The sequence below is a fragment of the Hydra vulgaris genome, chromosome 15 (genome assembly GCF_038396675.1).
Source record: "Hydra vulgaris chromosome 15, alternate assembly HydraT2T_AEP".
In the NCBI taxonomy this organism is placed as follows: domain Eukaryota; kingdom Metazoa; phylum Cnidaria; class Hydrozoa; order Anthoathecata; family Hydridae; genus Hydra; species Hydra vulgaris.
Genome location: NC_088934.1, coordinates 21,553,093 through 21,565,244, shown reverse-complemented (window position 1 = coordinate 21,565,244; position 12,152 = coordinate 21,553,093). Strand labels below are relative to the sequence as shown.

Sequence of the window (12,152 nt, the reverse complement as noted above, 5' to 3'; positions counted from 1 at the left end):
TAAAATATTCGATATTTGAATATTTTAGAAATACGGTCCAATAAAGCCTTTACTTCTAAGTTTTATAAGAATGTTTTTAATTTATTATGCTGAAAAATAAAGGAGGTTTTATAGGATTGTTTTTAATTTACACTAGTGGCCATTGAAATAAAGCCAGCAGCAAATTTTTGGAAGATACACAGTTTACTCTAGCAACAAGGTCTAGCAGGCATATTATCAAATGCAATTTTAACCTTACAATACACTGAATAAAGTTCTAGCTCAAACGATGAATAAAAGTCAGTAATTAACAGGATATCCTTTATTTTTAAGCACAGCATTAATTAAATGCGATCAGGCATGCTATGAACAAGTGTTCTACAGTATTCCGGTGTTATTTCTGTCGTCCACACACGCTTCAAAACCTCTTTCAGGTCTTTTTCTGATGTAGGACGATGTGCAGCAACTTTCCTTTTCATAATTTGCCAACAATTTTCAATCACATTTAGATCAGGTGAATTTGATGGCCAATTGGAAAGAAGTTCAATGTTGTTGTCTGAAAACCACTTTTGGACAATCTTTGCGGTGTGACAAGGGACTGAGTCTTGTTGCATAATTGTTGCTCCTGAGATGTTCATGTGGATTTGAAGCTTACTTTCAAGAACCTTCAAGTACTTTTTGGCATTGACCTTTTCCCCTTTATCGAAGATGTGCAGTCCACACCGACCACTTGCTGTGATGCCACCCCAAGATCATGACGCTTGGTGGATGTTTGACAGTTTTGATGGTGTATTTGGGATTGAATCGCTGAAAGGCAGGACGTCTGACATAATTGTAACCAGGGCCTCGTAGCTGCTGAAAGGTACTTTCATCTGTGAACATGACTCTCTCCCACCACTCCCTTGACTTATCTTTCATCGCACGGCAAAACTTCAATTGCTGGAGGAGTTGTTGTTTAGTGATTAAAGATTTCTTCGCTGGTCTGCGAGCTACAAGACCAAAGTCATTTGACAGACGTCTCCTAACAATCAAAGCACTCACTTGAATACCCCTGTCACTAGCTAGGCTTGCAACGCGTGCAGAAGAAGTATGCGGACTAGACACAACAATGCTCTTCAAATAACGATCATCACGATGATTTGTTTTTCGTACTCCCTTGCAGTTAGAACGTTGTGAAACACCTCCAGATCTTAAAACATTCTCAACGGCACCTCTAGAAATCTTCAGTTTCTTTGCAATATCACGCTGAGAATAACGCTCAGCATTCAATGTTACAATTTGCCCTTTGACAAAATCATTAATATCTGGCTTTTTCCCCATTATCACACTAAAATAAGCAATAACAACATTATAGTTTTTCAGCAAGAAATCATGAAATTTAATTAAATACTGAGCCAAACACGTGTATAATATGCATAACATAAATAATAATGACGTCATATATAAACAAACTGAACGGCATGACGTTGTTCTTACTTTTTTATACATATTTTATTTTACAGCAAAATCATCAAGTGGCTTTAATTCAATGGCCACTAGTGTATTATGCTGAAAAATAAAGGAGATAAAAACTAGGATAAGGTTCCACTTAGGTTTGTTAATAATTAATAAAATAATAATCAATCATCTATATTTTTATTTTCTCATTTCTATGTTATGTAGTAGTTCTATACTACTTTTTAATAGTTTTTTTTTTTTGTAAATTGATTTTCTCCTCCTTTTTTTATTGTTTAACCATTATAAAAAAATTTTCTATTTTTATGATTTTCCTGATTATAATGGTGTCCGACTTTAGATTTAAAAAATATATATACAAATCTAATCAAATATGGCTTTTTAAAAAATTAATTTAAATAAATATTCTAAAACCATTTTTTACTTGTTTATTTATTTTATTTTTTGTAGAAAAAAAAACTTTCCATTTATTGTAATAACTCTCATGAAAAAAATTTGTTTTCCATCAAAACTAAACTAAATTATCAGAATGTTACCTAATTTTATTTCGCAAATCGGATGTTTTTTTTTTAAATGTTTCTAAATTTTTTTTCTGTTTTTACTAAATAAATCAACAATAAAACAGTATCATTAACAAACACAACAAGGGTTATAAACACATAATTGCCTGGGAGCATGCAAGATTATTAAACGATAAGTTTATGATTGGCTGGGAACATGAAAGATTGTTAATAAGTTTATAATATACTACCAATTATTAGATACCAAGCTCTAAACTCTGAATAAGGATGTTTCTTCCAAACAAGCTTTAATATAAACTTAGAACATTTGCAAATCAAATAAAACAAAATTATCAAAGAAGAGCCTGTTTCTACTATCATGGCACGTCATGGAACGTCAAGTTGAATAAACGATGGATTAAAGTATGATAAAATCAAGTCATTTTTCTACATTAACAAAAATATTTACATTATGAATGATATAAATTGTTATTTAAATTACTAAAAATACTCAAATTTTTTTTCAGTTTTGAAGTTTTTAAAAAGTTATGGTTTATTGAGTGATACAGTAAATATTAGCTTTTAGATTGCTTTTTTGAATAAATATTCTTTACTGTTCAAAGTTTATTTTCTTAAAAGATTTAACCAAAACATTTTCTATTAAAGCTGTTGTTTTTCCAAAAAGTCCGAACAATTTAATGCAAGATAAAAACCGTATGATAAAAAAAAAATCTGCACTATAGGGACGCGGGAGAAGTTGGGTTTTTTCGAAAATTTCGAAAATTCCAATTAGGAGAGGCGCTTAATCACTGATGTCTGATGTAAACAATAAGATTTTTTTGTCTCTATTTAACAGACATCGCTGTGCCCACATGCAGAGATGTGATAAAAACTACATTTTTGAAAAGTTCTCTAAAAAAAGGTTTTATACGTTGTTATCTTACACTAGGGTAACCTGGGGCAAAGCGAGACACCGGGGCAAAGTAATCAATTAGGCTTTCTAGCTTTGTACAGAGTTTTTTTAAAATGGTTTTGTAATTTTGTTTAATTATATTAAAAATTTCATGTTTTTTTATGTTTTAAAGTAGTTTTCATCAGTTTTTTCATATAATATGACATAAAAAAGTGGGTTTAAAGCTTACGAGTTGCGTCAACTTGATAGAAAATTCAAAATGTATTTTTTTTCTTATGTGGAAAAAATCCACGTACGCAACCATTTTTTACCACAGAGCAAACATAATATTGAGTTTGTAATCATTTATTTGTTATTTTTTAGCTGCCATTCTTCTTTTTATGTCAAATTATTCTGTTTCAAAGATATTTAAGAAATATATAACTTCACATTTACGGGGAAAGTGCGAAAACGCTATTTACTGAAAAAGATTGTCTAAGTAAACGTTTAGGGTACCAAGTTTAAAATCGTCAAAGTAAACGTTTACGATATCATAATTTTATGAAAGAATTTTATGTAAAAATAACAAATAATTTTATTAGAAACTTTAAAAGAATACAACATAACTTTGTTGTCATTTAGCGACCAAAAATTTTTAAATGAGAAACTACAAGAGAAAAACTAATCAAGCTAACTGGAACGAAGATGACATGAAAAATGCTATTACAGCAGTAAAGTTGAAGCAGATATCTTTAAGAAAAGCTTGTAAAAACTTTTGTGCGTTAAAAGATTCACTACATCGGCGTGTTAAAAAGGCACTTGAAAGTAGTTTACATACTAATTTACATGGAAGATTTAGAAAAGTGCTTTCTGATAACCAAGAACAAGATCTAAATAAGTATATTAAAGATATGGACAATTCATTTTATGGTCTCTCAATGATGGATATTAGATTAATAGTATTTGAGTTCTGCAAAAAAAATTTAATTCCAAATCCTTTTAACAAAAATAGTAAATTAGCAGGAGAAGACTTTGTGCGAGGCTTTTTAAAACGTCATCCTGGTTTATCACTAAGAAAGCCAAAAGCAATTTCTATAAACAGAGTATTTGGTTTGAACAAAGATAATATGAAAATATATTTTAGTAATTTAGAGAATTTGTTAGATAAACATCACTTTGAGCCACATCAAATTTTTAATTGTGATGAGTCTGGGTTGTCATTAAAAGTTATCTCATCTACAAGAAAACAGTGTGTTTCATCAGTGACAAGTGGGGAAAAAGGAGTCACAACAACAATTTTATGTGCATGTAATTCTGTTGGTCATTATGTACCACCCATGATGATATTTAAGCGCATAAAAAAAAGAAATTATTACTCACAGATAATGCTCCAGTTGGAACTATTCAAGGATGCTCAGAAAATGGCTGGGTTAAAACTGATTTATTTCTTGAATATATACAACATTTTTCTAAACATGTACAATGCACCTTGATCAACAAAGTTTTACTTATGTTTGACGGTCATCGTTCTCATACCAAAAGTTTAAAACTTATAGACTATGCTCGTGACAATGGATTGTTTTTGCTATCGCTACCACCACACACGACTCATAAACTTCAGCCATTGGACGGTGGATTTTTTAAGCCTTTAAAAACCTTTTTTAATTAAGCATGTATGAGATGGATGCGAAACCATTCAGGAAGACGAATACAAATAGAAAATCTTGGAGAAATTTTTAATGAAGCATATTTAAGAGCTGCTAATATGGAAAATGCAACTTCACTGCTACTTTATCAAGTTCTTTTGAAGACATACTTCAAATTTCAAACCCTTATCCTCCAAAAAGAAAATTAGCTGAAAAATCTCAAATTATAACTAGTTCTCCATATAGGAAAAAATTTTACTTGAAAAGAACAATGAGAAAAAAACAATAGGAAAAAAAAAAAAGAACAATAAGTAAAAAAATTTACTGGAAAAGAACTGAAAAAAAAATTTACTGGAAAATTTAAACAAAAAAAGTATTAAAAAAAACAAAAAGAAAAGAAAATTTAAGAAATGCTTGATTGAAAAAGATGTAAACAATGAAGAGAAATGGTTTTGTCCAGTTTGTCAAGGGAAATGATGCAATGGTACCCAAGTTGACTGGATCGCTTGTTGTTTATGTACTGTTTGGGTACACAAAGACTGCACATTAAACGATGTTTGCTTTTTATGTGAATAGATTTCGTTCAAATTTTTTGACTAACATAAAACTTTGCATATGCATTTTTGTTATTGATAATTTTTTTTAAATTCCTATCATGTTTGTTGATTTAAAAGGAAAAATTACATTATAAAATAATACCTTTGTGTTTTTATTTGCATTCTTATATTTAATCAGATCGAATTTATTAAAAGTCTGCTTTAATTTTATTGAAAATTATATTTTTTACTTAGTTTTTTCTTCAAATGAAATCTGTCTCACTTTGCCCCAGGTTTTGGGGAAAGTGAGACAGGGTTGTAGTTGTCATTTTGAATTTAATTATGTACCAATGCATCACCACAAATATTTAAGAGATCATTAGACACATAATGTGCTAGTAGCCTGAAAATTTTCTTGTTGTGAAACGTGGTTCTTCCCAAGTTAACAACATTCTCCCTGAAAGTGTCCCGCTTTGCCCAGGTTACCCTAAATTTTTTAAAAACATACTGAAATGATTTTTGCATTTTTAAAAAAGAATATGTACAAACAAAACAGAAACGTGCTTCTTTTTAAATTATCATAAAATGTAAACCTTTAAATGCCACATTCATTTAAGTTCAGTTTTTTTGTCTTAGTAACCTATTTTGTATATATATTGTTTATTTTAAATGATTTGTTTATATAAATATATATATATATATATATATATATATATTTACCTGATGATTGTTAAACGCATGAAACTTTTAGTAGTAAAAATCATGTAGTTATTTTTATCTAATCTCGTCAAAAAATCAATTATATATATATATATATATATATATAAATATATATATATATATTTATATTGATAAATCACTTTTTCATTATAGAAAAAAAGGAGGCAACTTTGAACTGGGTAGCTTTGAGAAAACGCATTTTACCAAATTGATTTTTTTTTGTAAACATAACGTATTAAAGCTGTCGTTTCTGACATTTGACATAAACCAGACAATCTAATTGGTTTGTTTTTGAGTTAACATTAAAGTATAAAATTGCGAGATCCTGACCGCATTTCATGAAAGTAATAAGCTTTATATTATTTATAAAATAGAATAAATCTTTAATTAATATTGTTAGCAGCTTGATTGTCGTTTATTTGAATAATAATATTTTTAATATTAATATTAATATTACAAAAGCCAATACTTTAGATTACAAACTGAAGAAATATAAAAAAAGTACTTTCGAAGTTCTAGTTTAAAAAAAGCTCTAAAATAAATTATGGCTGGACATAAACATGAGAATTCTGTAGTTAAATGGATTTGAATAAGCGAGTATAGAATGGGTTTCATAAAATTTAACTTCAAAAATCTGAAAATGCAAACTTGTTTCGCTCAACAAAATTTATTCAACACAAATAAAATCAATTTTTGACAACTATGAATAGATTTTTAACTAAAACATAATTTCGCTCCTGATAAAAATATTTTCTATACTGACCACGATTATGACTATTATTAACTGTTATAGCAAAAGGTGGAAAAAGTAGGACATTGCATGTCTGCTGAACGAGAATAGCTAATTACTACTTTGGGTATAGAAAATGCCATAGGAAATTTCATTTTACAAGTATTTATAATTCAAGAGCATAGTTTCATGACACCATAATTGGAGGAGAACCACTTTATAGTTATGTAAACAGCCAAACGAGTGGTTTTTCCAACAATTTGAATGATAATCCAGTTTTAATGGACAATAATGAAAGCCAATGTACGTTAGATATCTAAAAGCATGCTATCAATTATTGTTGTAAAAATATTAAAATTTCTTCAATAAAATAGCAATACATGGTTTATTTGGCGTATTGATGCCAGCATACACCTTAACATATTTGTTCAGGAATATTCTTGCATATTTTTTTACACCTGGAATATATACTTTTTCATAAAATTCTTTATTTAACAACGACAACGACAGAAACATTTAGCTTATTCACTTTTGATGATCCTTATAGTGATATACATTAGGTTCGTAACACATTTTATGATAAATTTATTAAAAAACAAGTTGTTATGATTAAAGAGCAAAAGCAAAACTATTGCCCTGCAATCAAACATTCTATACACATGAATCTGAAAGAGTATTTCCAAAAGCTCTACCTTACAAAAAAACAAATAAAAGAAGTTAAAAAGGCAGCTCAAAGATTATAACTGACTCTTCAGAAAGAGAAGAATTTAAAAAAAAGAAAAAAATTGAAAAGCTTAAAAAGGTCATAGACTTTAGTTACTTCCGTTTGCCTTTGATGATTGATTATTCAAAGCTGCCAAACCTACCCTAGGTTGAATATTTTTATTCGTGTTAAATAAGTAAGAATACTGACTATATTTTCAGCTTAAAATTTGTACTATTTCATTCCTTACTCATTATTTTAATTATTCAAGCAAAATAGATGATTAAAATAAATAAAATATTAGCTTATAAAAAAAGTTTTTAAAAATGTTCAAAGCTGCTCCCTTCTTCCCTATCCTTGTTTGAATTATCCTTATGTCTCACCTATTCTTAAAGCTATTTCATCATATTCTTATTTGAATTATCTTTGCGTCTCACTATGACGTGTGTTTAAAAATAAGCAGTGATGTCAAATAAATTAAGTAAACACTGGAAACTGTTGTTTACGTAATTTCTGTTGGATAATTCATAAAACTGATTTCAACTTTTTTTTTGTTTTTGCATTATTTACTGAAATGGTTTATTTTAATAACTATGTTTGATTTCTATAACTGGCGTGAATAAAATCGCTTATCGAAATGTATAACTAATTATTTTATTCTATGGTCATTAAAATCAAGCCCACCTTATTTTTTGAGTTAATATAAATTTCATAAAATGGTGTAAACAAAGCAGCAACAACAAAAAGAAAAGTAGAACGAACAAAAAGAAGTGCACACATTATTTCAAATAGTTTTTTTTTACATTAATTTCAATTATGAATTTGCAACAAAAAGGATTTTTTTTGTGTTCGTATCACAAGTTATAAAGCTGCAAAGAAAATTTAGAAAATTTTCAACACGGTAGTTACATCAATCTTGCAGTAGAATCTCGCCGTTTACTTTTAAACTTACTGTTCTGTTTTCTCGACTAAATAAAGATATTTAGTAAGATTATTTACATAATTTTGTTCATTACTTTAAATGGAGCAGGGTTTGTGAAAGGCTGTTTTTCTAACGATTAAGATTTAAAAAATGATTAAAAGTAAAGATTTTCTTATTTTTCAATGAATTAGAAAAATAGCTGTATTTTGAAAAATTTACATTTTCAAAATTTGTAACGGCATTTTTGGTCATTTTGGTCAATAAAATCTTTTGCAGTTTTAAGTATCTTTTTTTTATCTAGAGGAAAGATTTAAAGGATTATATAAATATATATATATGTATATATAGGGGTTCATCTACTTTTTTTTTTTTTTGTGTGTGAAAAAGTCATAATTTTTTTTTTTTTGATCTTCTGACTTTTATTTTTCATTTAAATATTTTGTTATTGAAAACTTATGCTATATCTTATTATAAGTTTTATAATATCTTTGTAGAAATGTGTATTTATATATACATATACATATATATATATATATATATATATATATATATATATATATATATATATATATATATATATATATATATATATATATATATATATATATATATGTGTGTGTGTATGTATGTGTATATATATATATATATATATGTGTGTGTGTATGTGTATATATATATGTATATATATATATATATATATATATATATGTATGTGCGTTTATATATGTATATATATATATATATATATATATATATATATATATATATATATATATATATATATATATATATATACTTTTATGTTTAAAGTTTTTAAATTGTAATATTAACTAAGTCTTCTTCTTGCTCCGTCCATTTATTAAATATGTAAACGATTTTTCTCATTGTAAATAGTATTATACGGCAAAATAAAATTAAAAAAAATAAAATAAAATATATATATATATATATATATATATATATATATATATATATATATATGTATATGTATATATATATATATATATATATTGTGCGGCCGTGGCGCAGTGGTTAGAGCGCTTGCTTTATAAGCAGGAGATCCAGGTTCGAAACGAGCTCTGGACAAATTTTCGCGTCACGGTCAAGAAGGAGGCGTGAACTTCCTGGTTAAATGCACTTCCGCGGTGCTCTGTGACAAGACCGGTAGGACTTCTTGGGGCACCTAAAAAATAAAAAAAATAAAAACATATATATATATTTACATATATATATATACATATATATATTTATATATATATATATATATATATATATATATATATATATTTATATATATATATATATATATATATATATATTTATATATATATATATATATATATATATATATATATATATATATATATATATATATATATATATATATTCATATTTTACAGCTAATTTACGATAAGTGTTAAAAAATAAAGTATCCTTGATAGAAAAAAATATCCAAATTCAAAAGTATAATTTTTGCTGAAAAACATTTTAAAATCCATTTTGAGTAGTTATTCCATTTTTTGTTTGTCTTTGATCTTTTTTTTTTAAACTTATGTTTTAAATAAGTCAAACAATTTTATTTTGATTCTGGCGGCTCTATTATTCGGTATTTTATGTTTTCAGCTGAAATATTCGGTATTTTAGTATAATTGTTGGTAAACGATTCTTATTAAAAATCTTTATCACGCTATTAGGACAATGAGAAATCATGGAACAAGTTGTATGCTTTAAGAGATCTAAAAATAATAAAAATAGATTCCATTGTGAAAGCAAATTTGCTCTCAGCATGTTAGTTCTTGTTAAAACTCGCACTTTTAAATGTCAAGTCTTTATTGAGTTAGTCGCCGTCTATAAATTATTTACAAAAATTGACCGTACATCCTTCTTCATTTTATTTTCAACAATGTTTGCTTTAGTTTTTAAAATTTTTTGGTCGTTTTTTGTTGTTGTTGTTGTTGTAATAATATACACTATATAATATAACATTATATTTTATTATAATGTTATATAATTAGTTTAATAATGATTATAGATTAATATATAGTATAATATATTTAGTGAATAGTAATTTAATTCTATACCATAATAGCGTACATTATATAATAATATAGTGTGTATAATTCGGATGTATTTTTCAGAAAAAGAATAAAATAAAAAAGGATTCTGAAAAGCAGTAATTTTGTAATAATTATTAGTTAACTACTTCCTGCCTAAACCCTTAGTCGACGTATCGCGCGCAGTGACAGATCTAGAAATTTATAATAAGGAGGGGGGTGGGGTGGGGAGGGGGAAGAGGTGGGGGAGGGGGGTTGTTGAAATATTTTTTGTATTTTGTACCACCTTTGCGTCTCCTTAAATTAAAAAAGGTCCTTGATTTCTAAGATATTTTAGGACTTATATTTTAGGATGGGAAGGGGGGGGAAGATACATACTCCATACCTCCCCCGGATCCGTCACTGATTACGCGCAACTAAGTTTACATTTATTGATATATATATATATATATATATATATATATATATATATATATATATATATATATATATATATATATATATATATATATATATATATATATATATATATATATACATATATTTATGATAAATTAAACTGACTAAGTATTATATAAAGCAACGTAATGCTGTATCCTATATATTTTTTACATTAGATATGACAGCAAATAAAAACGTCACAGTTGCAGCAACGTGTGAGATACCTACGTCTGATCCTGATTTAGCAAGTGCAATTATAGCGGCTGGCAGTAAAGTTTTAAACGATAAAAAAAGAATTGAGACCACGAAAGAGACTCAAAGAATTGAAATTCTACAAAAAAAAAGTTGGATAAAAAAATTTTTTGCAAAAAAAAAATTAAAAAAAAATTCATTGCATGAAACGTTGCCAGAGCTTCAATGTGAAATAAGTGAGCGAGATGATCTAATTAAAAACTGTCCTTTGATAAACAACCAACATTGCGACGGGCAGAGACGCATAGCACTTGCAGAGAGAGGTGAAGTAGACCGCTTGCTTGTATATGAAACTTGTAAAAACTATACTCAAATACAGTTTTTAAATCAAATATAGTGTGTTATGTTCCTTCATTGACAAATTTTTGTTGTGCGACGCCAAATTCACAGCATGTTTAAATAACAGCTACGAGTGCTTGCGTTTGTGGTATTGTTTATTTAAGTTTTATTTAAAAGTGCAAACAAAATGTAATTTTATTTATAATTTTTTTTGTTAAAAAGTGTCACTTTGTTATTAATTTCATAAAAGTCTTCAACATTTTAAGACTTGAGTTTGCACCGATTCACGGAATGTATTGTTAAAGCGGTTTTACTACTAATATTATACATTTATATATATATATATATATATATATATATATATATATATATATATATATATATATATATATATATATATATAAATATATATATATATATATATATATATATATATATATATATATATATATATATATATAGATCTTTTTTTAACTCTTTAATCGATTGATGGGGTTTCATGCAAGCTTTGGTCTCTAGAATACTCGAATCCAATAATCCAATGGGTTCAAGTCTAGTGAGTTTGATGGCCATTCTCCAATCTGTCTCTGAGAGCTGATGTCAACTTTGATAAAATCGGGAAAGTTCTCTTCCAGCCAAGTTTGAGTCTGTATAGCTTTGTGAGAGGGTACACCGTCCTGTTGAAACGTCCATTCTTTATCTCCAAAATGTTACTGGGTCCAAGGCAAAATGGTTTTCTTCAAGCATCGCTCGATAATCAGCACCACGAACTTTGACTCCATCTGGAACAAAGAAGAGAGGAGTTTTACCATTGTGGGTGATTCCTGCCCAGACCATCACTTGGTGTGGCTTCTGTTGATGGAAAATGATTATTTTTTCGAGTGGCAGGGGTTCCTTAGACCAACTTCTGTCATTTTGATTGTTATGAGCTTTCTCAACATCGAACCATTTCTCATCAGAAAACAGAACTTTTTGGTGTCGCACCCTTTTTACGCACCCTGTATATATATATATATATATATATATATATATATATATATATA

General features: G+C 27.5%; 1 protein-coding gene and 1 long non-coding RNA gene across 2 annotated transcripts; both read left to right on the top strand.

Annotated features, from left to right (window-relative positions):
• The first annotated feature begins 3,485 nt into the window (after nt 1-3,485).
• LOC136091814 (uncharacterized) lies at nt 3,486-4,495 on the top strand. The gene is made up of 2 exons (XM_065819526.1): nt 3,486-4,134; nt 4,209-4,495. Exons 1-2 carry the CDS (start codon nt 3,486-3,488, stop codon nt 4,493-4,495), a joined length of 936 nt encoding a protein of 311 aa, XP_065675598.1.
• Nucleotides 4,496-7,806: 3,311 nt separating this feature from the next.
• On the top strand, nt 7,807-11,331 carry LOC136091503 (uncharacterized). The gene is made up of 2 exons (XR_010644034.1): nt 7,807-8,146; nt 10,755-11,331. It is a non-coding gene; the product is annotated as an uncharacterized LOC136091503 (long non-coding RNA).
• Nucleotides 11,332-12,152: the final 821 nt, after the last annotated feature.

Bases quoted from the DNA above. Each gene is read 5' to 3' on its own strand.
- LOC136091814 (XM_065819526.1), top strand. From the start codon at position 3,486: ATGAGAAACTACAAGAGAAAAACTAATCAAGCTAACTGGAACGAAGAT. The intron at 4,135-4,208 runs GTAATTCTGTTG...TATTACTCACAG, and splicing joins AACAACAATTTTATGTGCAT to ATAATGCTCCAGTTGGAACT.